The following is a 27,275-nucleotide window of genomic DNA, read 5'->3' as shown; positions in this document are numbered from 1 at the left end:
CATGTCGTGTTCGCAGAGAGAGAGACGGTATGGACGGTGCTGAGGCAAAGTGAGAGACTGGTGAGTCTTAAAGAAGCGACAATAACCACATTTCAGAAACACGCCTCTGGAGCAAGGAGACTGTATTCAAACTCTAATTTGAAGTTAGCAGTGAAATGTAAATATGTCTCAGTAAGTAATCACTGAAGATTTCCCTTGTTGATGTTCAGATGTATTTTATTGTTTTTCCTCTATGTTATGTGGGCTTTAATAAGTCTTCTGTAATATAATCTGTTATGTCCAATATATATAGGCCTATCATTATTTAGAATATTAATTATTGATATATGTAACTATTTTAATATTGTAGTGGATCCAGAAGCAGGGGTGGATTCATCTGTTAAGGGGCCTTGGTGCAAGAATGAGCTCTGTTGGTCCCTATACTCCCCATCCCCAAGTTACGATACAATTCATTTAGGAACACGTACACATACTATCAGCTGAAATGTAAAAGGTGTAGGCCTTTACATGTCACAGTAGGAGAACAACAAGTGTGAATGAATCAATGTTTCACTGTCATAGCTGCCTGGGACACTTAATGGCACAGCTGCCTTTTTTATGTTATTAATAACACCTTTGCTTTTCCTGCTACGACAAGTCAGAATGTCATTTGTGACAAACAAGACAGGAGCTCAAGATCAGGTTAGTGTAAAATGCATCTTAAAGCCCTTGCTTTAGATTATGTTTTTATTGTCCAACAAATTTGCAAATAATCAAATTAACACAAACTAATTGGCTCACTGGGAACCTGGGTTCCTTGGGGCCCCTAACGGTTTTGGGTCCCAAGCCAGTTTCCCACTTTGCCTGGTTGGTAATCAACTCTTGACCAAATGTTGCAATATAAATACAACTGGTAAGATTCAACTGATGCATTATATTTTATAAGCTGATGTTTTTGTATCTACATTGCAGAGTAAAAACATATTTGAAATGTACGCCTCCATATGAGTAAAAATATAAGTTCTACTACTAAAAAGTCAGTACTCGGTGCTTTGTACTTCTCAGGTGTCATGGAGATAAGAGTAAATACAGAAGTGCCAGAAGTTACAACCGAAACCCCGACTGAAAATAGAGTAAGTGTTGTGATTTCTCAGTGGTCAGTGAGTGATGTTCAGCATTTGGCCACTAGATGGAGACAGTGACTGAAGAAAGACACGGCCTAAATAAGCCTTTAAATGTTTTATCCTGATATGAGTGGAAACCTGTCTTTCTCATTTATTCCATAGCTCATTCAGGAACATTTAAACACCTTCCTCCTGAACTAAAAACCTGTGGCCTCTTATGGAAGTCTTAAATTATTTATATTGCTTTACACCAACAATGGATCTGTTGAAACTGAACTAGAGAATTACTGTAAAACACAGAGGCAGTTTTTCAAGACTGAAAATTCTTCCACTTTTTTTTTTTTTTAACCTTTTGAAGGCACCTTTCTCTTTGTTAAACGTGGCTGTAAGGATTAATTATGTACATTACCTTTCTTTAAAAAACCTTATTGAAATTCAATCATCCTCAGGGAAAATAAACCTTAAAAATTGACTAACTTTTCAAATGCTATGAAAATAAATCTTTTTGTTGTTTGTATCCCTCAGTGCCCACATCTCTCACACATATAAGCTGCAGAATTCACATTTTTAATGAATATGAAAGTGTTTTTCGTAGATCAAAAAATAACTCACTTTCAAGAAAAAAAAGACCATTCACTTTAAAACATCTGTATTTGTAGTATTGGCTCTTTGCCACAAGATGGTGCACACGAGTCATGATATAAAGGAAACAACTGTGGAGCTCTACAGCCTCAGGCTTTGAGACCTCAGTCCTGTTTCTGAGCATTAGTAGATAATAAACCATGTGCACTAAAAGGCCTCAGAGAGCATTACTTTTAATGGCTGTTTTTATTCAAATAAAAACAGAGGTTTCTCTCAGAAGACAAGTTTTTTTTTTTTTACATCCAATAGCAGCTTTTCTCAGTCCTCTGTGTAATGAGCGATTGGTTCATCCAGAGAAAGAATAATTACAACTGTGAAAAAAAGAACAGTTTAAATAAAGTTTTTGACCAAAACAAACCACAGTTACACTCCCAGCGAGTTTTGACCCAAGTGTAAATGAGGGTACAGCATTACTGAGTGGAGAGTGTGAATGTACATGTGTAAGAAAGTGTTGAAGCAGGGCAAGGGTACCAGTTGGGATTTTAAGGGTCTATATTTAAACTCTCTGGTCTCCAGTTTCTGCAGCTGTCGCCAAGTTTAAGTTCAGCACCTTGAGCCTTTCTCAGTCATGCTCTTGGGTCATAGTTATAAACCTGACAAACTCGGAGGCAGTGAAAGTGAAGCAGAGAATATCGCCTTTCTCTTGTTGTCTTGAAGCTTCAGAAAGTCAGAACTGGCTCATCAGCCGATCTTCTGAACCCGTAGTTAACTTCAGACCTCATGCACAGTGAAATGCATCGAAAGGTTTTTGTCCGCATCCTCACCTCGTATCCTATTATCATCTACTTCCTTCCGTCTTTGGCTTCAGCCTCTGAGTTATTGTTGAGTTTGTTCTTTGCCCACCTCTAAGTGTCAATGAACTAAAATACCTGCCTAATTATCAGCTCATCCTTATCTCACACAGTGACACTACCTGCATGACTTTGCAAAGCATCTTCATAATGTTGCCACACTTCCACTAAATAACTGAATTGCTTGACAGACTGTTTTGTTGTAGAGATTTTATAGGACCTTTATCTTTCTCGTTTTAATCTCACAAAATAACATCATTGAGAAATCAAGGATGTGAAAACTCATCATTTTTGTATTAATTTGTAACGATGATGCATCTACTCAATCCATCTTCATATGTATTTATTATAGAATTAATTGATCATTGCTGTAGAATCTGAATTTTCAAGCGGTCTGAAGGTTATTCTGCCACATCAAATTGTTTGTCATATATTTAGTGCCATATATTCTTACTATTTAGGACATGGTTCAAAAAACACTTTGTGTTAGAGGCATTATGGCATCATGGCCATATCAGATTTACCCCAGTTTCGGTTCAAATCTGCCTCCTTTCAGTAAATATTTTGTGTAAATATTGAATGAATAAAAAGGGCTCTATTTTTTTTTAACCTGCTGTAGTTTTCAGCTCCAAAAGCTCAGTAGCACCCACAAACAGATCAGAACCGATGGTATGCGTTTATAATGAAGAACAATTTGTAATTTATTTTGTCTCATCAGCAGATAGTGAAAACTTTAGACGTGACAACCACAAATCAACTTTTTCTACCCTTTTCATAAGAGGCAATGAAAAGCTTATCATCACCAAGAAACACAACAGGAATTTAATCAATTACTGTATGAAACGAGCTCCTTGATATAGAGTTATACTAGGCTACTATTGTAAATTACAGTCTCATGATGTTTTCACAGTTTCAAAGTTCTGCATTTGAGATACATACCAAAGCAACTGAAGAAGCTAACATTTGCAGTGAAACTATTTTGATTTCTTTTTTCGGTTTGTGAATGTTATTCAGTGCTGTACCACATTGTTTTATCATTTCATAACCGGTTACACTGCTCAATCATTTGTTTTTTTTTATAGCATGTGTTTCGACAAATGTATTGACCTGATTGTATCAAATGTTCATTGTGTGAGTTTTACTTTGAGCATTTTTTACAAGATTCATTGAGAAACTCATGAATATATTTTTTATAATGTTTTTACTTACTGTCAGTTTTCATATATGTACATGACATAAAGCGAGTAAACTCAACACCGCATAAGTGTCTTTCAGAGTGTGCTGAATGTAACTGTTCAATCTCTGACACTGATTTCAAGAAAAATATGTGACTTCTCTTCAGGTTTCTCTCCAGGAACTAGAAGTCTGACTGAAGACACGGCCAACAGGACAATGAGAAGGGTTCTTCTTTGATGGGTAAGTGACACCCAAAGGTTTTCCAGCTGTACCAATGCAGCTTTGATAAAGGCTTTTCGGTCCTTTTGGCAGAGTGAGATGACAACTCTCCTGTGCATAATTATAGCTGCCACATATGATAAACACGTTTCCCACATATGACAAATATCCTACTAATTTAGCACCCCGGCCTGTACTTTACAGTGCAGCAGTAAAACAATCATTCATTATGTAGACAGACAAGATAGATAGAAAGACTCTTTGACTACTGAAGTAGCGCCTACTGTGCAGTGGCAGCTCTGTGCCTAATAACAGAGCTTAGCTGGCATACCAGAGCCGGTGGCACGTTGGTGTAGCGGTAACTCAGAGAGAGCCTGGTAATTACCACCGGCCGCTGACACCATGCCGCAAATGCACCAGTCAGCAGTGAGAGGACCAGTGGAGCATTTCCCCCTCCCTCTGCTTCCAGGATGATCTGGTGATCAGCCATGGCATACAAGTGGTTAGAGAGAAGAAAAAGAAAAAGTGCTTTCACCAAACAGCAGGGAGAGAAAGTTTACTCTCTTTACTACCTCTTTTTCCCTCTTACAGGATCATTCATAAACATCAGGGCTAGGCTTTTTCACACTTTGCCGTGAAACATCTAAATTATCTCTCTCTCTCTCTGCCCTCATCTTGGACACACTCGACTGGACCATAAGCACTCAATGAGGAGTCATGAAGGCTTTCTCTCAGGAGAGGCCCGCTGGAAAACATACTGCAGGGCCGGAATGGGAAGTTTATTTTGCTTGGTGCATGCATATCTGAGGGATGTGGGGCTCTGCGCACAGAGGGCTGCAGGAGCACTCCAGTTTCTGCACAGACGAGTTCATCATTGCAGAACCCGCACCCCCCACCCCCCACCCCCTCCTCCTCCTCCTCTTTCACTGTCTGAGGAAATAGTTTCGGCTCATCCCCACTCCTGATTTCTAATTTTTCACTCATCATAATTGTATGCCTCTTTTCTTCTCCTCCTCCGTGTTTACCCTCTCCTCACCACCCTTCCCTGTTCTTCTATCATCTGCAGGCTAAAATAGGGCCAGCAGCTTTTCTCTGGGCCTTTTGTCCCTGCTCAGGGAGACGTTTGGCACACAGAGGATCGTGTTACAACTTTCATTTCCTGAATGTTTTTCTTTTTCTTTTTTTTCTTTTTTCTGCGTGGAACCAAGAGGGGTATTTTATCCCGCTCTGCAGTATGAAGATGAAGGGCGAGGGGAGCAAGATGGCAGCTCAGATTCAGGCTGCTGTCACTCCAACGTTGGCAAACAAAGTACAAACTGCACATAGCTGCAGGGTCCTGGTGGAGAGTAGCTGTGGTGTGGTTTGGGCACAGCGGGGGTGTGGATCATGTGTGTGTGTGTGTGTGTGTGTGTGTGTGTGTGGGGGGGGGGGGGGGGGGGGGGGGGCTTGTTACTTGAGCTATTTGTGAGCCCCAGGAAAGGTGAGGTGATGCCCCTCGGGAGTGTGAGGTAGATTTCATTATCCCATATCCCATACCACTTCCTCTTGTTGTGTCTGCCACCGCTGCTCCTCCCCAAAAACCCCTTGAGCCCTGGGCGGTGATGTGTCTGTGTTTAGACCCATGGATCGGTCTTGGCTGGATGTAAAAGCAGAACAACGAGCATCAGAGTGGTGACAGTCTGCTGAACTATCAATTATTAATTGTGAAATAGTGCCCACAATATGATATTAAACCCCGACATTATGGCGGTTTCTTTTAAAGGTCCCGTGAAGGCCGATGTATGCTCAGTGCCTCCCTGCGCTGAATTGCTGAAATTTTGTTTTGAATATGTATTTTATATTTTCAAAGTCAGTCAATCTACTTTAAAGGACAAATCTGGTGCAGTTTTATATTTTTCTTATTGTCAACAAAGCCGATAAAAATACAAAAGCTAACTCTTGATTCTGTTTGACTTCAGCTGCAAGTCCATTTGTTCCTATACTGAGACATAAATCTTTAAAAACAACTCAAAAACATATAGTTTGTTTGTTTTTTAGAAGGCTAAGTAATGTCCTTAAACAGCTGAGCACTGTAGTTTTTGGCAAATGTTACTCAAACAGAAGAAAATAGAGCAAGTGTTGGGGACTAATTCCAGCAGTGGATTGATGAGCACTAGTGAACATGTCAGCCAGCGCAGTGGTGTGGCTCATTGTTGTGTTTGTAATCGTTTCGGGACAACAGTGGAGCTCTGTGGCTCAGGGGAATAATGTGTATCAAGCTTTGGACACACAGACAATGGGAGAGATTTATTGTTGTTTTGGGTCTTTTTGTGGGACTTGTTACAGAATATCACCAGACTCGTCCTTCGAGTTAGTCTTACTGACGTACTTCACCACAACCAAAACAAAGTGCACGTTTTGTTTCCATGAGCATCAGCAAATGAAGAGTTACAGAGACATTTACAGTCAGTCAGTCCGTCATCCAAGGAAAAGAGTAGTTTAACTTTATTTTGTTTGGACCCCTTATTTTCTGTCTGGTTTTCAGTTTTTGTATTTTGACATGTTTCCTCTAAACCTTTTAAAGAGGCAAAACTGAGACTATTAAAACACATAAAGGAGCCGCACTGTTGCACTGCATTCCCTCTCTAATTTTTTTTTTTGACTTCACACCATTGTCCTTACAAATTAATTATTTACTCATGTTTGAGTAACATTTGTGAAACTCTACATTGCCCAGCTGTCACAGAAAATGGCCGAGCCTTCTTAAATAAATGAAATATATTCGTCATTTACATCTTCTGCCACAAACGGGACGGGAAAGTCCTGAGAGACACACTAACATATTATTATTTTTGATCTTTTAAATGGGTTTGTTGATAATAAAAACAACATCATCAGTACACCAGTAATAACCTTTAAATGAGATTAAACAATTACAGCTTTTCTCACATGAACATCAGTAATATTTTCTTTGAGGGCAGTTTAAGAGAGATTAGTTTTTTATTTTTCCTGTATTGGATACGTACACCACTGTTTTTATTTCCACTTAATTATAACACTACTGCTTGTGTGTAGGACGTTGTAGCACTGTGTACACCTGCTTTAAGGTGTCTCCCTGTTAATGTAGTTTTTCCTTTGTCTTTCCTTCATAAAGCGTCTGCGCATCCTGTCGTCCACGTGGAAAAATATTTACATTGAACGTGCACTGGATAGCATGTGGATCTGTTTTAATTTGGCTTCAAAAGGCTGAAACTAACATTAACCAAAATCTGTTAAATCCTCCCAAAAGTATTCCAAAAACATCCCAGACTGAAGTCACTTTCCTGATCAAAAACATGAGACTAATGCCAATATCACGTTTCTCTCCGAGCTCCAAAAATACAGATATCTGATTCTCAGCAGCCAGAGCTGAGTCTTGTCTCAGGAAAGGGTTTGTTATATGAGCCTCTGCCTTCTGGCCACATTTCTTTTATACAAGTCTTCTTTCGTAGACACGCACACGCCTTATCTTGTCCTCCGTCTTCTCCTCTTGTAATATATTAGAAAATCCCCCCCCTTTCATCAGGTATATGATGCTGTCCTTTATTTGACACAGAACATGCTATTTAACACCTTAATGGTTAGGGATCGTCTGCAGAGTCTCCTCCTCCTCGTGTCTGAACCCTGGGTCATACATCACTCATCCCACTGGAAGAAAGAGATAAATATTTCTTTCAGCTCTGTCACATAGGAGCTTCCTGAATGGCTTCCTACTCTCGTGAGGGGAAGCTATCTTTGGCTCGCAGCTCCTGCATCAGTATAATGAACTTTTTTTTTTTTGAAGGCAGCGTAGAATAATCTCTCTGACCTTTACACTCTTATGTCACAGAAACATAACAAATGCTCGCCTCTGCCATCTAGGAAATGTTTTATGAGCTTTACATATATTCAGTTTTGTTGGCTCAGATACACACACGCTCCGAGTCTGGTGAACATCAGTATGCACAAGCCCACACACACACACACACACACACACACACACACACACACACACACACACACACACACACACACACACAGTCATACACACTCACAAACACACATACACATACACACGGCCTGCATCTGCCTGTGGGTACGGCCAGGCAGGAACACTGTCAGATCCATGCATCATTGGTAAGAAAATCTCTCCTCCACCCCCACCCCTCTGAGGCAGACCTGAAAAGATCCTTTTGTCCCTCATCACCCGCCTGCCCCCCACCCCCACCCCCCTTCTTGACACACACCCCTCATACAGCCTGTGGTTATGGATACCTGGGACTGTCTCACACCCGGCTCCCATGTGGGGTGAAGCTACCTGCAGGCACCAGACCATGGAAGGGCTACTCAACCAAAAGTTCCTCGGCTTTGGATTCAGTCCTTATAGGAGATGTACGCCGACTCTGATGCCAGAGAAAACATTAACCCAGCTGAGGGCAGGCGGCGCAGGCTCATGCGGGCTTCTCTCCATGTTTATTTGCACACGTCAGGGCCCTTCCTGCTGTTGATTTAGAGCCACTGCCACTTACGCCTATGACAAATGAAATGCCCTTTTGATGACTTGCACTCTGTTTGCCATCAGCAGCTGTTGTTACTGGCACAGGCCTGCTTTATGCTGACGTTACGTCCAGCTTTTGTCATCTAGTCTATAGCCTGGAGCATGCCTCCCTCTTGCACTTGTTGCATGGCTGATATGAGAGAGGAAGACGCACTGTGCGGCGGATACGGTGGATAGATTTATGAATGCGGAGTTTGTCCATCTGGATTTCGGAAGCGAGGGATTGGAGCTTGATTAAAAGCACTGTCAGAGTTTCCGTGTTGGATTGATTTTAGTCTCTTGCACATCCTGAAGGTGACTTAGAGCCTGTTTAATCCTTGCTGTGTCTCTACCCTTCTGGACATGTTGTCATTAGATTAACAGGTATGAGGAGTCACTTTTGTGGCTTTGTGATCACCTGTTTGTTAATTTGTGAATATTTAGCCACACCGTGTGCCAAGAGTGTGAGGCACCTGCTGTGGTCAGAATTATATATGATCTGCAGAACCTCTGCTCTCTGCTGACCTCTGCTGAGTGTCACATTTGAGCAACACTATGATGATTCTTAGTTATAGACTATTAAAATGAATATTTATATATTAATATATTTATATATGTACATACAGGTTAAATCATTGTCATATCTTTGTATTTTCAGTAGATCAGATTGTCCTGTGCTACAACAAGTGACAGTGCAAAATTCTCTATTGTAAAAACCTCCCTTGATGTTGTTAATTTGATGCTTCAAAAGTACAATTGTTCTGTTTACAGTGCGACTTAAAACCAAAGGTCTTAGAGTAAAAATCAAATTAAAAATAATTATCTACAGTGTTTTTATTTTATTTTATAAAAATATACTGATAATATACATATATCACATGTTTCGGTGCCGTTTTATAATTACATTCTTCATATTTTCTACTTGCAATTAAAATGTTATGTATTCTCATCTGTGCTGTATAGTAGTCCAGCTACATGAGTACAGAAATGACAAGCCCCAAAAATGTATATTTCCCAATCTTCTTAATGTAAGTGATGAGAACACACAATTTACTGTTTGAATTAGAAAAGGTTTTGTTTTTTTCCACCTGAGAAATTTCTGCTCCTCACTGGTTTGAAGTGATAAGGCTCAGATGGAAAAACACTATGTCACATATTGATTTGTCATTGCACCATTTACAATCCTGCAACGTTTGAATCAAGATCTGACGAAGGTTGTGGGGCCGTTTTCTCATATTTGCATTTGTTGAATGTTTGTTAAGTAAAACTCTGAACTTTGTTTTTTGTTTACTTATGGGCATTTCTTCCTAAACAGAAATCCATAAGATTTAAAACCAAGTGTTCAATGTCTTTAAATATGATTTTAAAGTGTTTGTACTTGGGTATTTCCAATTGATGCTACATTCCCTCTCTACTCCACTACATTCATCTAACAGCTTTGCAGATTAAAACTTTAGATAAAAATAAGAAATCTGATCAGTTAATAAAATGGGATGAATTGTAATAGTTTAAGCAACCAGTAGCACAAAAAGGCTTCACTTTGCTCAACTACAACATTAAAAGGCAAACACGTTAATGCATCTGTCACAATGATCCAGCATTAATAATAAAACACTGACATAAGGCATTCTGCATAATATTTCACTTTCAATACTTACGGTAAATTTATCTGCTAATACTTTGTACTTTATTTAACTGAAAAGAAATTCAGGATTTTTACATGTCATGGAGTAGTTTTATTGTGTGGCACTGCTACTTTTACTTCAGTAAATGATGTGAATACGTACCCCACTACTGATTCTCACATATTAGATTGAAAATGTGAAAATAAGACACACTGACCAAAACCCTGCTGATGGAGGGTCTGCTGAGGACAGCCAGACAGGCATATCACTCAAACACAACCATATGGAAAGCTGTGGGTGATAGATGGGGAGCACAGCCCTGGTGTTTTTAGTAGACCTGAGGGGCTGAGAGAGTAAGAAGGAGAGAGGGAGGGAGAGAGAGAGAGAGAGAGAGAGAGAGAGAGGCCTCTGGGATGCAGAATACCTCAAGGTCCCTCCGCTGAAACCGGGGCGCTGCAGCCCTGCAATCTTCGCAATCAGGCAGTAATGCTAGCAGCGACTGTTTCAGATTATGCTCAGGAAATCCTCGGTGCTCTCTGCTCAAAACAATTTACCCTGACATGAGCCCAAAGAGAGTGTGGTGGGGGGGGGGGTGGTGGGGAGGAGAGGGGGCAAGAGAGCTGTCCTCACCAGATTCCTGCTTTCAGGCCACCATGTTCTCATATTCTGTCCTCCCTCAGTTTATTATTATTTACTACTATTACTTTTTTATTATTGTTATCATTATTATTGTTATTATTATTATTGTCGTTATTGGTTTTGTGAATGTTATTATTTTTATTTGTTATTATTATTATATTTATCATGAGGATTATTATGATGATGTCTATAACAGTGGGAGTTTCTGCTAATATCACATTTTTTTCTTTAGCAATTATAAGTCTTTAATCTGATATTAAAGCCCATATAATTTTGTTTTGTTTTGTTTTGTTTTGTTTTGTTTTGTTTATAGGGCATCTATATTGATGTCATTAGGCACTGATAATTAAACTTTTCTTTATATATATAAACATATATATATATATATATATATATATATATATATATGTGTGTATATATATGTATATGTATATGGGATGTTTGCCCATGTTTTGTCAGAGGATCCAGAGCTGGTAGAGGTTGAGTGGTGTCTCTTTCCCATGGCCCGGAACCGACAGAACAAACTCTCAGAGAGAGCAAAGAAAACACGGCAACAAAAAGCCAATGATCCGCAGCAGTGCAGCTAAAAATGACGAAAACGAGAAAGAAAAAAAAAAACTCTCTCTTTCAGCCAAACGTGTGTCATAGAACTGACACGATATTCAAAGGAACCAAAAGCTGGTTCGTGTGTACACAACAGGCTCCTGACAGACAGCTGCTGATGTTGACTCACACTGGTATAATTAAATTTCCCTTTGAATAATATGTTCTGAGTTATTATTGTTAAAAACCAAAGAACTCGTAGAGCAGGCTTTAATCTCCACTCCATTATGACTCAGAATATTGCTGATAGAGATTCATATCCCACCACTGAAGATTTCATCGCTTGTAGGCAATTTTGCATGTAATTTATCATTTTTAAAGGACACATTCATCATTTCAAGCAGCAGGCAGAAACATCATTAAATAGGACGACACCAAAAAAATAAAAATAAAAATAAGAAAATAAGAAAATCTATTAGGTTCTTTCCTCCACTTCACGGTGAATTAATAAACTGTCAGATTATCCTTCCGGTTCATGTGGTAGCGTGGCGCAGGTTTTGAGGGCCAGGATCGACAGGACACATTCCGCACATTATTGTCTACAGGCTATTTTTTTTCTTTTTCTCCAAATACACAAATAACACAGAGACAAATGTGTTACTTTTGTTTTATTGGAAACTAATTACCATGACTCTAATGAAAACGTTACCTCTTAGTTTCCATCGCAGGAGGTTCCTATAATTCTTTAGTTATCTTAACAAAATATCATAAATTAAGCAAATGGGCAGTCCATGTAAGTGTTTCGTTGAGTTAAGAGTTTCAGACAGGTCCTGTTTGTGTGTTTTCGTGTGCAGGAGGTCAGAAAAGCTCCTGTCAGGGGGGATATACAGGTTAAGCGCATAAAGGAATTTTGTTCTAACCAAATTTAACGACAGACAAGTCAGTCTATATTATAAGGTAGGCTACTATAGTGTTATTTCATACATGTACTCAATCTGATACACTTATCAGTCTTCTTTTTTTTCTGCTTTTTGTTTTTGTAAAATAGAATAATCTGGCAGCCTCTTTAAGAGCCCAAATCCACAAGACTGGAGGTTAGAGGTCCCAACAAGGAGTCCTGCAGTTGGTGCGGGTGTCCGTGCATGCCGTGCACCGGCTGTGGGCCCCCCAGGCCGGACATGGGGTAAGCGGAGGCCCCGGGGTGGCTCATGTTGCCCTGGAGCAAAAGCGCTGAGTTCTGGTCGGGACTCTGAGGTGGAGAAAACTCGTCCTCCGAGCTGGACATGAGAGACTTTCCTCCGTCCAGCGGGGACAGCTGGTTCTGTTTGTTGCCGCCTGCGTTGTTGTTTTCACTGTTCTCTCTGAAAATGACAGCAAGGGGAAAATATTAGAAATATGGAAGAAGATGGCATTAGATCAGTGTGTTAGTTAGGCCCGTAAGAAACATTAGGAAGGTAAAAGAAAATATATCTAAAAACAATAGAAGAGGCAGCCATGATTGATTTACAGTAACACAAAAATTTAACAGGCCTTGGCCTCGAAGACAAACTACACAGATGTTTAGATTTTCCCTTTTGGTGCAGTTTTATATTTAGTTAGTTGTGTTTTACTCTTTTGTTGGATGATATTTGACTGATGTAAACAAAGTGTGTTTCGTGGGTTTTATTCTGTATCCCATCTTCACCTCTAACACCTATCTCAAAAGTAGCTACACTCTTCTCCTACAATGTGGCCATGTTGCTTTCTGTATTTTTCCATCATTAATAAATAGCACAGCAGATTATTTGCATGTCCGTGGCCGGATATTTCAGACCTGTGTCGCTTATAATTCATGTTGAAACAAGTCAGATGTTTCTGGAGAAAGGTGCATCATTTGTCAACGACACGCTACTGTTTACCACCATCACTGTTATCAGGACAGCGCTGAAACGTGGAAATTCAAGCTTCTGTCTGAAATGAAATTATTCCCACATCACACACTCTTCCATTTCTCTCCCTGTGTTGTCACTTCTCTCTGCCATGAATTTTTGCCACTTTCCACTGATCCACGTTCTTATAACTGTGATCGCTTGTGGCCACATTTCGGTGACGTGATTTTACTGTTGAAAAGATGTGAACAAAAACATAGAAATCACAAGCAGCACCGAGGCGGCGCCGGGCTAACGTACCTCTCCTTCGCCTCTGCGGCTCTGTCTCTCTGCCGTCTGTTTTTGAACCAGTTGCTGACCTGCGTGGTGGTCAGTCCTGTGGCCTCGGCCAGCTCTCTCTTTTCCCGCGGGGACGGATAGGGGTTATGCGTGTACCACTCTCTCAGGACTCCCCTGGACTTCTCCTTGAAGCAGTAGCTTGTCTCTTCGCCGTCCCATATTGTGCGGGGCAGCGGGAATTTCCTCCGCACCCGGTACTTCCCTACAGCTCCGAGCGGCCGGCCGCGCAGCTTCTCCGCCTCCACGTAGTGCGCCTTCAGCCACAGCTGCTGCAGCTTCGGGTGGTTGTGCGGAGAAAACTGGTGGCTCTCCAGGATCTTGTAGAGCTCCCTGAAGTTCCCCCGGTGAAAGGCCACCACCGCCTTGGCTTTGAGGACGCTTTCGTTCTTGTGGAGGTGATCGCAAGCGGGCAGAGACCACAGGAAGCGGCCGAGCCTCTCCAGGTTTCCTCCCTGCTGCAACACCTCGCAAACGCACGCCACTTGCTCCTGCGTAAACCCGAAAGACGGTAATATAGACATGATGTCCGAGCTCACTCCTCCGCCCAGGACGTTGGTATCCAAAACGAATAGCTGTTGTTTATTTCTGTGTGTTTCTACTTTCTTGTCGCGATGCAATCCAGCGCAATCCTTCCGCGCAGCTCAGGCCTATAGGCTATCCACTCCACTGCAGCCCCTGATGCGCGCAGCAGATTGGGATGTTGATTGTTGGGACAATTTGTTCCTGCTGGAGATATGTCAGGCTTAAAGGGAGCCTGTGCGTTTCGGTGATTGGCTCTCCCTCTGCCCTGCACCCTGTACAGCAGAGCAGGACTGAGTTTGCAGCTCCGTTTCCTCCCCAGAGGCAGTGCGTCAGGGGCTGAAATAGGAGCGCTTCCACCTCCCGCCCCCACAGTCCCACTCCCGCTTCAGCTGAGGGAGCAGAGCAGCACCTAAACACTAATCAATTATTGCAGACCTCTTAAAAAAAGCCTTATTAACATGTTCTGAATATACATCTTCTATAATGGTGTGTATACGGGCTTCCCACGTGGGGCAAACCGCACACTGCATCTCCATATCAGCAGTCACAGTCAGTGGAGGGTGAACCCACAAAAACACACAGCTTTTTCATGTGTGGAGGAAAGTTTATCCACTTTAAAGGCTGAAACATCTTCACGACCAACATATAACTGAGCAGTAATAAACTCGTGAGTGTGTTCTTTAAACAATACTTCAACAAAAATACATTTTTTCTTTTTTTTGTTCTCCAGCTGAAGGTCTTTATTGTCAAACACCCTTTTTTTTTCTTTAACCATTGCAGCTGATTGTGGTTGACGCCCACCACCTTAATTACATTCAGATTGGACGTTTTGTTGTATTCCCACCTTTCATAGTCTATTAATTACCGAAGCCGTTTATTTTATGAGGTGATATAATTTAATAAGTTCCTATGATAGTTGGGTCCTTGCGTACTATTACGCACGTCTTTTATATGAGGAACCTATACTACCTGCCAAATGTGTTATGGGCCATAGACCACTAGTAGGAAATCAGCCACTTCAGTGTGTGTGTGTGTGTGTGTGTGGGGGGGGGGGGGGGGGGGGGGGGGGGGGTTTGAGAGAGGCTGATATGAAATGCCACATGGTCTAAACTTGTTAGACAATTTGACAAACACCTTCAAGATTCACAAATTCAGTAGCTCACATATTTCCAACACCTGCCACAAACTGGGAGCTTAAAAGAGTTTCAGAATTTAGACCTCTACATATTTAGACTCTTCATGTAAAGCTGCAATTTTGTTTATTGGTGAGATTCAGTTGGCAAATTCCTCGCACTGAAGACCCCAACTTGTTTGAGTTTTAAATGAATCTCCCATACATATGTAACAGGCCCCCTCGCCCCTTATATTTGCCATTTCTTGCGTGTTTCCTCCATCATCACGTGTTTTCTGAAGAGCCCCTTCTTACCCCGTAGCCTACATTTATATTTCAGGGATTAGACGGGCACCGCACTGGCTCCAGTGTTTTCTGTGGGGTGAAACACTAAACCAATCCATTAGTAAATGAGTTCTCTGCGACAGTGGTTCTTGGTGGTGCAGTTGTTGGTTTGAGCCATATAGATCACGTTTCTTTATCTGCACTAAAGTCTGAAACTAAACTCCCCCTCAATATGTCAAAGAACAAGATTGCGCCCGAGAAAATAATATTTAACGTCAACAAATTCACACAAAGCGTCTTGAGGAGATGACCCCTTCATAAAGGCATTTTACTAGGAAGATAAAATGCTTTGAACTTTTGTTTTTGTGGCAACAGAAGCCAGAGGAAAAAAAACAGACAAATCTGCTCTGATTGAATATCCTGTATTTATAATTTAACCTTCAAGGTTTTTGTGGACAAATAAATTCGAAAACGATGTTTTTTAATTAAAAAATCTCCAATATTTGGGAATGTGGGCGTATGTTCAGGATACTGAAAAGATGAACGTTTTAATGCAGGCAGAAAGACCGTAGGTTTGATTATAGACCAGATTATTTCAGAGTTCAATATAAAACTTCATATGTCCAACTTTTATTACATTATTTTTTTTAGGTTTTATTAGAAAATATATCTAACCATCCGATTCCCTCCTGATTGGTTCTCATGTATCTCACTGTGCTGAAATTAAACTTTGGCTATAAAAACCACAACAATAAGATTAACGTGCATTTTTGAACACTTTCTATCATTTTTAACCTTTATTTTGAAAACTAACAGTTAAAAAAAACAAAACAATAATCTTCTTGTTTTATTTATGCAGTACAGGCTATAAACACTCATGCTGCTGAACCAGGCTGAAATAGTGGCTCCTGCTGTGGGTTTGGAGCTGGAGGTCTATATCCTTGGTGGACACACAGGCTCTCAGGCCACTTCAGCTCGGGGTCTGTAGCTGTGTAAAACCTCAGTGCTTCAGTAAATGAGCTGTCTGATGAGCGGCTCTCGGGTTTCTCTAATATCTCTACCACATTGCGCCGCGCCTCCTCCTTTAACCCGAGCAGCCCGGGGGGCGAGATTATTTCAAGATGTGGACTCTCCGCCTGCCTCCGCCTCTGCCACGGCCAGTGCTGGGCTCCTCATACCCCGACAAGTAATGCAATACATAGGTTAGTGCGATCACTCCTTTGCTTCTTTTCTGAACGAGCAGGGATTCTCCTTATTCTCTTTCCAGACTTTTACTCCCTAAAACTGACTCCTGCATGGAACAAACCCCACAGCTCCTCTCCTGTAGGTTCAGGGCTGCTATAGATATCCTGGATGCTCCGAAGTGAAATCACAATTTTCCGGAAAAATCTCAAATGAGTCAGACTGTTTTCACTCCGAAAAATAAACTTTTTTTTCATTTCTCTTTAAACTGCTTTAATGTGAGGTACAGGCCTCCGCGGGATGGAGGCGCGTGGGCCTGTGTGCTTATTGAATCAGCATCTCCTTATTAATTACCTTGTTGATAGCAGCAGTATCTACCACATTACTGTGTAATCTGTTACACGCACTGGTGGGGAAAAAGGACATCAGATCTAACTGTCACACTCCAGGCCAGAGGGAGAGAATGAGAGAAGGAAAAGGGATCAACTCAAAACAGCAGAAAACACTTCATAAAAATGTCATCATCAAAAAAAAAGACTTGTGTTTCCTATTGGAGGGTTTATTTTTTTGAAAATATGGAGGAAAATCGAAACTACCACTAGCTCACTGAACAGATGGTTTTCACTCTATCTAAATCCAAAGTGCTATTTCAGCTGTATCGACTGGAACAAAGCCGATACTGTTTAAATCAAGTGAAAAAATGTTAGATTTAGTTCCCAGGGTGGGGGGACGTTTGCTTTGAGTTTTTTGGTGGGGGTGACTTTAGTGACACTCAATTGAAATCTTGTCACTACACTGAAAAAATATTTAAAAAAGAAGAATTTATTTAAACGACATTAAACGTCGTTTGCATCAATTTAATGGGGAGGCTTGTTTTAGTAAATGTATTTATTTATTAATTTAATTAATTAATTGTAAGAAAACTGCAAAACATTGCAATTGTCTTTTTTTAGTTTACATTTGACTAACTGTATATTTATCGACATTACAATTAATCTAATCAATAGTTTGTGATTGATTTATAGTTTACTGTGAATCCAAGATGATCCTCAATGTGTCTGTAATTAAGAGTTAAAGGGATTTATTTAGTGAAGTGAGAGGCAGTGAAAAAAAAAGAAAAGGCAGCTCCTTCTCTCAAAACAAAACACAACTGTTGACATGAGTGAGTTAAATGAAATTGGAGCTGCAATTATCAGCTTAACAGAGTTTCCTGTCATGTTGGAAAATTAGACCTGGTACAAGTGCACTGGGGTTAGCGACCCCCCCTCATGCCTCCACCCCCCCATCAAAATCATTTACGCATTTCCTCAGAGGACCACCTCCACAAATATGCAATTACGGCCTCGGCTTTTACAGTGCTCTGCTCGGTGAACAAGGCCCGGGAATATAGATGAGGACATTTATTTTAGGGAAATTATTGTAATCAGTATTAGTATTGTTATTTGGCTGCGGGGCAGGAGTATGTAAACAAAGCAGGCGGGCAGACAAACACATAAACAAACAAAAGGAAGGATTTAAACGTGACGTGCAGCGGCCATGTGAGCCTGCTGGCAGGGAGGGGGCGCCATGGCGATGCGATCATGTCAAAATGTGACTCCTGATGGAGGAGATGTTATTAGTGTTTTAGCAAATAAAGTTTTAGCTTTCAGGTAGTTAAAGGGCAGGTGTGTGTGTGTGTGTGTTGTGTGTGTGTGTGTGTGTGTGTGTGTGTGTGTGTGTGTGTGTGTGTGTGTGTGTGTCCATGGTCTTCACTGGTCATGTCAGGCCTCATCTGCTCTACTCCTGTTACAAAGTGGTGTTTTTCTCTTTGGGAAATACCGTTTGACCACTGTGGTGTGGCCATGATGCTGCCTCCCAGCTGCTGCCACTGTGTGTGTGGGTGTGGGTGTGGGTGTGTATGTGTGTGTGTGTGTGTGTGCGTGCATGCACGCACACACACACACACACACACACACACACACACACACACACACACTTAGAAACACAAACACATGCACACTTAAAACTGTCCTCATGACTTATGTTTTTTCTGTCCTTGTAGTCCAGAACAAACTGGTGAATCATGCTGGTTGCATCTTCCCCTTACCACACTGGATGATGGAGCAGACATGTGCACATACCTTCTACTCTGCCAAGCAACAAATAAAGAGGTAAAAAAAAAACTCTACAAGGATCGAGGACGTTTATTTCCCATCCATGGTCCATAAACACCACCTACTTCCCACAGCCTGGTTAGAGCCAACAGTAGACTTTGTTTCTGGACAGGGAACTACTTGGCCAGTAGTGGTGGGTCTGTACGAGCAGGCTGGTACCCACTGACCCTTGCCCTCTCATTAGTGGGACGTGGAGCAGTGGAGTACCGTTCTCCCCAGGTCATGTTACATATGGCTTGCAGTCTGCTGCGCAGCATTAAATGTCAGCTTTGAAACCATCTGAAAGATCAGAGGTCAGTGTTTTTAATAAGGCCAGAGTTCTGGGGGAGTTCCCTCTTTTTTTTTTCTTTTTTTTTTTTACTGCGCACCCAAGTATGTTTTATGTTGCATGTTTGAAATTGTGGACAGAAATGATCCCCCACTTAGATATGGGGATGTCCCAATTTTCACACATAAAGAGAGCTGTAAAATGTAAAAATTCAGCAACTAACTGTGTCGAGTCCCCATGGAAAATGCACCACACATCTTCTGTGAGGCCACAATAATGCTGCTTTCCCTGTCTAATTTATAGGCACAATACAAAGGTGGAATTTGGAGTTTTCTGTGGCCCCCTCCCCGTGAGACCCACAGACCTTGGGCTCCTGCTGCGAATGGGATATTGTTCTGCGCTCCAACAAAGCTGTTTTCACCCTCTTCAATATTACAGGAGGAGTTACCTGATACCTAACAATCAGCTAATCCACTGCCCATGGCGACGAGGTCACCTGTGCACAGGTAACTTTATCCCGGCAGCCTGTCTCGCCCTCCCTTTCCCGCTAGTCTCTCCCATTTTTTCTTCTCCCTCTCTCTGTGCCTCAACAGTGAGCACAGACAAACAGCCTCTGTTTATTTAGGTCATCAGTTAGATCATATATAACTCCTCCAGCCAGGATCCGCTGAGAGGACAACTCCTATAATTCACCGCAGACACTCTGTGAATAAAATAAAATCCCCCGCTGTTCGTCCATTTGTCAAACTTTGCCTCCATCTTATCTCTCTGCGCTGGTTTGGTCGGGTGCCCACTGAGTGAACGAGCCTTGGGTGGAAATTCATGAATTGACAGAGAATCCCCTCAAGCCGTGAGAGGAGTTCAGGCTCTTTTCTGGATAGAGACTCAGTGTCTGTGAGTGACAGCGCCTCAGATTCATTCTTCCACATGTTAAAGCAGGGGGGGTTGTTCGGCCTTCGCTCGGGGAAAAAAAACCATTGGATTGGACTGAGCTGTGGGGAGCTGCAGACCCCCCACCCAAAAAGAGCTTTACCTCTGGAAATCTCGTTGCTGTTTATTTGAATTACAGGGGCTGAGATGAGAAAAGGAGGGCTAATGAACTCCAGGTTGCCAGGCATGTGCAAACGATCACTGCAGGTTTGCAGAGAGCAGCGCCAGGCTTGCTGGATTACTGCATGCCACCACCACCACCACCACCACCACCACCCCCCCACCCCCCATCCTCAAGGTTTGCCTACATAGACATGTGCTTTTTGTCTGTAATTTACATGTTATATCCCTAAAATCTCAAAAACCCTCAGAGATCAGTCCTTAATTTCCTCAGTCATCTTGAAACTAAATGTGTTAGAAAGGATTAAAAATGTCTGTTTTATGTTTTTATAAATATAAACTTTTATTGCAGTATGGAGATTTAGAAAAATACATTCACATAATTTCAGATAACAAATATATCATTCAAACTAAGATAAAAAAAAAACAAAAAAACAAACAAAACAAAAAACAAAATAAATGACCATCAGTTTACTATTTGCCCACGATTCATTTTTGGTATTTTTACATTAAAGCACTGAGGATACTTTCACTGAAATGTCCATTCAAATTGATGGGATCATGTCATAAATCCTGACAAATTAAAGTGTTACCAGTCCTCTAGTATGAAGACATGTGATGCACTGATACATGTGCGTGGTCTGACTTGGCTGTGAGGCTGAAATGTGCTATTATGGTCATGTATGACAGCGAGGAATTCGGCTCCTGTTGTGAAACGCACCGGACACACTTGACAAATGGGCTCTACATTCTCTCTTTTCTTTCCCTCATCTGACACCCAACAAGTGTTCCAGAGACGGCGGCGGCGGGCGGCGGTGGTAAATCTCTGAAGCTCCTGCCTGCACACCAAACGCAACAGCTACAACTGATTATTCACAAAAAGAAAAAAAAAAGTAAAAGGCACTAGTGTCCAAAACATTATGACGCCATGCAAAGAGAAATTATTACAATCCCTCTCCGGTTTAAAGGTGGGACTATATAAAAACAATAAAACAGATTTGTCCTCTTATTCACTTCTAACTCCTGTCCCTTTGTTCCTTATACGTTTTCAAAAAGCATACACACTGTAGATGTTTGCATCTGGCTTTATAGAAAAATATCATTCATGATTACTGACATTTGGAGAGACACATCAAAATGAAACACGATATACTATAGCATCATCACATCTAGATAACATACTATGAGTTGCAGCGTTATAAACAACATGATGGACGGCATGTGAACCGACAGCGTGACCTTTCGATCATCGCTCGTATCTTGGTCTCACAGGTTGATGATGAGGCTCGACACAGGTGTCATTGCTGAAATAGTGCGCGTTTGTTGTTGTTGCTGCACATGACACACCCTCCGACATGAGGGCTGCTTGTACATTGTGATGTCATCGTGGTTAGTGCAAATGCCAAAAACAGACCAATGCCATTGTGTATTTTTAAGTAGCAGAAAGGCACATTCGTCTTTAACTCTAGTCCCATACTCAACACTCCGAGTTCATTTGGTGTGATATAACGCACAAAATCAGGGTTTTTGCAGTGACTTGAGAGGCAATCAGAGAATTTAAGGTGCTTACTGAAGGACACTTTTTCTGTCTTTCTTGCGTCTTAACAACCTATTATTCTGTGTGTGTGTGTGTGTGCAGTCCTTCAGTCAAGCTGTCGCTGTTTAACTGATCATTTTCACAGAGGCTCTCTCCCTCTTCCCCCCTACCGAATGACCTTTTTGGTTTGAGCCAGATGACGCATTTAGTTTGGAGGAACATCCTGGTCACATGACTCGAGGCATTCCAGCACCTGCTTCTGCAGATCAAATCCACTCAACAGGAAGTAGCAGGTGTTGTCTATAAAAATGCACATTTAAATCATGGCTCAAACACATACAGCGACTTCTTCTGTTTGCACCAAACAGTCGTAATGTTTCATCTTACGAACGGGGCTTTTAAAAACATGTCATAGTTTTTTTTTTGATTTTCTTTTAAAAATCTTTATGATAAACTGATAATGCCCACCCACAGGGCTCCCGTCTGACTAGAGTGCATTGTAAAAAGTCAAATGAACACAAATAATTTAACATCAAGGAAATGAATGGTAAAAAAAAAACACACACACACACACACACACGCTCACACAAAGGTAAAGATTCACCATATCACTGCTCGGGAGGACACGAGTGCTTCTGCGAGGAGACTGGTTTAAGGTTAAAGGTCAGCCATGTCCTCATCCATCTGCACTGTCTGTAGTTTGGCTAGCTCCTTCCCCTCCACGGCCTCCATCTCCCCACACATCGCCCGCACCATCTCATTCACGCCTCCTGAGACGTCCACCTTGTTCTCTGAAAGGTTCATGTAGTCGCTGTTCATGCCAGAGCCCATCAGGTGCGAGGGCGGAGGCCCCCGGACCTCGTGGCTCCCAAGATACTCTGTGGACTGGAGGTGGTGGTTGCTCGGGTCCGTTTGGGCCATCAGGGGCGTGCTGACGGTCAGGGTGGTGTAGACCTCCGGCTCAGGGCTGGAAGAGGTAACGGCGGGGACCTCGGTGGTCGAGGCGGGACCTTGGCTAGATGGAGCGTCTTCTGAGTTGGGGGTGGTGTAGCTGATCTGACCACTGGGGTCCAGGTGAAGACCGTGGTGGTACGAAGAGTAGACACCGCCCTCCAGAGGCTCCTTCTTGATGGATGGCTGGCCGGCGTTGCTCATGCTGTAGAGGACTGTGCTGTGGTGCAGAGACGTCATGGTCAGCTTGTCCTGCTGCTGGAACGAGTCGTCGTTGGAGGAACTCACTGCTACATTGTTCAGAGGCATGGTACCTGTGGTTATACAATGACAAATCAATACATGCAGTATCTCTACCTCCAGTATAGATCCCCTTCTCATTCCTCACAGTACTATATATTTCATTAAGAGCAGGCCTTGGCCCCAAAATTGCTGTTGTATGTCTCACACACTTGGTGCTCTTTAAGCTTGACCCCACAGTGCCCCTGAGAACAAATGCAGGAGCCTGCCAGAACTCAACAGAAAGCTGCAATTTTCTGTTTTTCCTTATAATTCATCCTGGTGTAGATTCTCTGCTTTCTGTCAAAGTAAGTGCTGTTGTGGTTTATTCCCTGTTAGTGCGTTTCGTGGCCTCTGATTGTCTGAAACGTATTGCTCCGCCTCCCTGCTCTGCAGATCAAGAGCGCAATGATGATGAGTGATGGTGACTTCAGAACTTGTTTTTATCCATCTCTGGGGTTTTCAAAGGACCACCTCTTGTGTGTGTGTGTGTGTGTGTGTGTGTGTGTGTGTGTGTGTGTGTGTGTGTGTGTGTGTGTGTGTGTGTGTGTGTGTGTGAGTGTGTGAATGTGGGGCCCTTCCCTGTTTCTTCTGCTCTGTGTTATGTGTAGTATCAGCCCTTTAGGCTACGGCCCAAACGCAGACAAGCCAAGAATAAAGCTGCTTGGATATATTGGGTGGACGTAGTAGGGATCTGTTGACAAACTACCAGGGACGTGCAGCATTGCACTGGAACATTTAAGGAGGGTAAAGAGCACCACTGACCTGCTATGAAGCCGGGAGACATAAGGATACCACTTTTATTTTGTGACATAAGATCCTAATACTATGGCAGAGCTTATTTCTGTCTTTTCTTGGTCTTAAAGGCTGCAATAATCTAACGGCATTACTTTAGACCACCTGACAGATTAATGAGTAAGTGAATGCCTCTAAATGTATCAGCATCATATCCCCATTATTAGTCAATATCTTCCCCTCCTTATTAAGAATTAAAGCATGATCAGTCATAAGTCTCTGGGTTAAAAATACTGTAATATTTGATTGTGTCATTGTTGCTCATATTTACTTCATTATGCTGTAATACCCTTTCTCAAGTAAACATTACAGTTAAACTTATTCTAAGTAAAGTAGTATGTAAGCTGAATAACAAATCACTTCCTGTACCCACCTTGTTGTGGGATTGTCGAGGCGGAGGAGGCAGAGGAGAGCTGCAGGGGAGGAAGACCTACATCGCTGTTGAGTAATGAGCTGCCATCGCTGTCAGAGACTCCACTCGGTACCTGGACCAGACTGTAGCCACCCAGCTGCAGCGCACCTGACGAGGAGCTGAATGTCAGCACAGAGGAGCCCCCGTTCTGGGCGGCCATGGTGTGAAGCCCCTCCAGCTTCACCTCGGCTCCATTCACACAGCCAGAGTAGGACGTGTACTGCAGGCTGGAGTCCTCAGCAGAACTGCCCAGTCCCTTCTCCTGCCCTGTCTGCATCTGCATGTCCACTCCAGAGCCCCCCAGCAATACCCCTCCAGACGGCCTCAGAGGGTTGAAGGCCAAGGGCTGGATGCCCAAATTGAGCCCGTTGAAGAGGATGTTTCCAGGTGTGTGGAGGTAAGACGAGCCACCATTGTGAAACACGGTGGAAGAGGTGTTACTGGTCACTAGGCTTCCGTTGTAGAGACCGCCACTTGTGGATCCAGGGGGCATCTTGATGTCCCCGATCTGTTGGATGACCACCCCACTGTCCAGAGGTCCTGTTTGAATCCCATGGGTGATCACCCCATCTGAGGAGTTAGAGAGGGGCCGGGGTGACAACTCCTCCTGGCCTTTACTAGACTCGTCCTCTGTGCTGTGGTTTCCATCAGATTCACTGTGAAAGAAACAGGCAGAAAAAGATGACAAATGGTGTGTCACAAAACAAGGAAAAGAAATCATCATTGGTGGTTAATTATAGTTATAAACTGACTTTAATCCAAATGGAATAAGACTGAAAAAAGTTTAAGCCCCTGATATAGACATTAAGTGCTTCTTCCTCCCTTTGTGTAGTTTTTCGGGAAAGAGGACACACTCTGCAGCACTGTTACAATTAGAGAGCATAAACCAGTATAATGGCGTTTATTTCCTTTCCACCCACATCTTGCCTTTAACCCAGAGCAGGCAGTCACATTTGTCGGTGTGTTATTACACAGCTTTGAAGAGCAGGCTGTGTTTGTGAATGTGTAGCCCTGGCTTACCTCATGGAGAGAGCTGCACTCACAACAACCAACCAACATCAACAACCGTGCAACCATTTGGCGCTATAAATTCTGCTGTGACAAAATGCCAGAGCTGATGGCCTGACAGAACAAATGGCTGAAACGATTTCTTTCTGCCCCCGTCCCCACCCCCTCCTCCCTCCTCGATTTCAAATGTAAATTAAAATCTTTCTCTTTCCGTTTTCAAGAAGCCACCACAGTCTTAAAAATAAAACAATATGAATGTAGCTGTTAGATTTTGTTTTTAACCCCCCCCCCCCCCCACTCCCCCATGTTAAAAGACTGATTAAAACAGCTGCACCGCCCACCCCCTCCTCCCCCGAGCACACACACTCAAACATCCAAACCCCCCACTTCCAGGAAAAGATATAAAGCAAGACACTAGTTACTGCAAGTGTGGGACGATTAAGTTTGTTGAAAATATCCACAGGTTATAAACATATTAAAACACCGTGTCGGAATAATTGTAGTCGGGATCTGAAGGCAGTGTACGATGGTTTGTGTGTGTTCGTTCGCGCTTGTGTGTGTATGTTTGTGTGTAAGAGAGACAGAGAGAGAGAGAGAGAGAGAAAGGGAGAGACAGAGGGGTCACCTCCACCAGGTGTGCGTCAGCTTTGTTCACAGAGAGGGAAACATGAAAGAAGGTAAAATTCAGTCTCTTTATGTGGAAGAGTTTTGAGCCCGTGGGATCCTATTCGTTCAGAGGGAGAGAGAGAGGGAAAAAAAGAAATGTGATTATGAAAATGATTTATGTTGGGCTGGGGACATACGCACGCGCTAGAGCGTATGTATGTGCGTGTTTGTGCACATCTTCACACATTATTAATACACGAGATTAAAGTAACTTTTCATGTCGCCTATTGAATAGTTCCATCAAAGTTAAACTGTGTGTCTGACAGCCAGGGCACCGGAGTGTGTGAAGTGAAGTTACTATGACTTTTCGTTGCTTATGGTTTCCATGCCCCATAGCACCAACACACTTGAAACCGGATCTGAAAGGCAACCGCTTCATATTTCAAAACATTAAAAGCGTGCTCCAAACCCTTTTACGCACACTTTTTTCGTTTGTTAATAATAAACAGTTAAGGATTCACATTGTCAGGTCTTATAAGTGAGTCCGACGGGAGATTATGAAATACACTGGCCACTGTCAGTCACTGACTGAAGTGTGAATGGTTATAAACTAGGCGTCCGTCCATGGAAAAAGGATTTGAAATACTTTGTTAAAATTAGCCTGAGTGTGTTTTAATGCGCCTTTTACGCACAGGGAAATATTTCAATAATCTGGTTCAAATGAAGATTAAAATGCGTCGATTGTTCCTTGTGTTGCCTCACCTTTTTGATTGTGCCTCGGACGGGTTTCTGTCTCTCTGTCTCCTGTTTTTGAACCAGTTGCTGACCTGGGTCAAGGAGAGTCCTGTAATCTTGGCGAGATTTCTTTTCTCGGCAGGAGAGGGGTACCTATTCTGATTATACAGATCCTTCAGCGCGTTTCGAGACCTCTCCTTGAAACAATACACAGTCTCCTCGCCGTCCCAGATAGTCCTGGGGAGAGGGTACTTTCTCCGGATCCGGTACTTGTCTACGGCGCCCAGGGGTCTCCCCCGCGCCTTCTCCGCCTCTGTGTACCGGGCCTTGTACCACAGATCTTGCAGAAAGGTGTGGTTGGACGGACTGAAACTGTGGTTCTCCAAAATACTGTACAGCTCCTGATACCGAGCCTGGTGGAAAGCAACGAGGGCTTGGGCTTTTAGGATGCTTTCGTTGCCGCGTAGCAGGTCACTCTGTGGCAGGGACCACAGGAACCTGGCCAGCCGGTCCACATTGCCTCCCTGCTGCAAAGCCTCGCAGACACACGCCACTTGCTCCGGGGAGAAAGCCAGAGAGGAAGCGGCGCTCACCAAGAGCTCCGTGCGCACCGCGTCCGTGTTGGGAGTCGTGCGCTCCATGGACAACTCCGCCGCGTCCAGCGCCACAAACTTGATGCACTCCCGCTTATCCACCTCCTTCACATTTTCCCTCTTGATGTCATTTGCTGTTGTGACTTCTCCGGCAGAAGAAGAAGACATTTTTTTGTTCAAGCCTTCCCTGGTAAAGTCACTCCTCCCAGCTCGATCAGGTTACCTCCGCGCCATGCGAATGCGATCGGATATCTGACAGCAGCTGTAAGTAGATATCTCTCTCCCCTTTTCCTTCCAACGTGACTTTTA

At 42.7% G+C, this 27,275-nt stretch overlaps 4 protein-coding genes across 6 annotated transcripts in view; 2 read left to right on the top strand and 2 right to left on the bottom strand.

The window, feature by feature from the left end:
• The first annotated feature begins 451 nt into the window (after positions 1–451).
• On the top strand, positions 452–21,059 carry LOC130180732 (uncharacterized). 2 transcript variants are annotated; one of them, XM_056394442.1, is made up of 5 exons: positions 452–1,112; positions 3,879–3,952; positions 18,621–18,729; positions 19,304–19,506; positions 20,070–21,059. In XM_056394442.1, the coding sequence occupies exons 2-5, from the start codon at positions 3,949–3,951 to the stop codon at positions 20,240–20,242; spliced, it is 489 nt and encodes a 162-aa protein (XP_056250417.1). In that variant the 5' UTR covers positions 452–1,112; positions 3,879–3,948; the 3' UTR covers positions 20,243–21,059. The 2 variants fall into 2 exon arrangements, with proteins under 2 accessions (XP_056250417.1, XP_056250416.1); XM_056394441.1 differs by lacking the exons at positions 452–1,112; positions 3,879–3,952 and adding an exon at positions 16,209–16,599.
• Positions 11,928–14,331, bottom strand: LOC130180731 (homeobox protein six1b). The gene is made up of 2 exons (XM_056394440.1): positions 13,441–14,331; positions 11,928–12,633 (listed from the first exon to the last, which is right to left on the bottom strand). The coding sequence occupies exons 1-2, from the start codon at positions 13,998–14,000 to the stop codon at positions 12,339–12,341; spliced, it is 855 nt and encodes a 284-aa protein (XP_056250415.1). The 5' UTR covers positions 14,001–14,331; the 3' UTR covers positions 11,928–12,338.
• On the bottom strand, positions 12,495–27,275 carry six4a (SIX homeobox 4a). 2 transcript variants are annotated; one of them, XR_008829437.1, is made up of 4 exons: positions 26,401–27,275; positions 23,986–24,680; positions 22,192–22,852; positions 12,495–12,633 (listed from the first exon to the last, which is right to left on the bottom strand). XR_008829437.1 is itself a non-coding variant. In XM_056394433.1 (3 exons), the coding sequence occupies exons 1-3, from the start codon at positions 27,132–27,134 to the stop codon at positions 22,245–22,247; spliced, it is 2,037 nt and encodes a 678-aa protein (XP_056250408.1). In that variant the 5' UTR covers positions 27,135–27,275; the 3' UTR covers positions 21,120–22,244. The 2 variants fall into 2 exon arrangements, 1 of the variants encoding a protein (XP_056250408.1); XM_056394433.1 differs by lacking the exon at positions 12,495–12,633 and having other exon boundaries at positions 21,120–22,852.
• mnat1 (MNAT1 component of CDK activating kinase) overlaps positions 25,691–27,275 on the top strand; it is a 34,463-nt gene continuing 32,878 nt past the window's right edge. Inside the window, exon 1 of the mRNA XM_056394437.1 lies at positions 25,691–25,709. Within this exon, the coding sequence (XP_056250412.1) occupies positions 25,700–25,709 (10 nt within the window). The 5' untranslated portion in view covers positions 25,691–25,699. The remainder of the gene's footprint in view (positions 25,710–27,275) is intronic.

Source organism: Seriola aureovittata, chromosome 13 (genome assembly GCF_021018895.1).
Source record: "Seriola aureovittata isolate HTS-2021-v1 ecotype China chromosome 13, ASM2101889v1, whole genome shotgun sequence".
In the NCBI taxonomy this organism is placed as follows: domain Eukaryota; kingdom Metazoa; phylum Chordata; class Actinopteri; order Carangiformes; family Carangidae; genus Seriola; species Seriola aureovittata.
The sequence above is the reverse complement of the archived record's forward strand: the minus strand, read 5'-3'. Positions and strand labels throughout refer to the sequence as shown.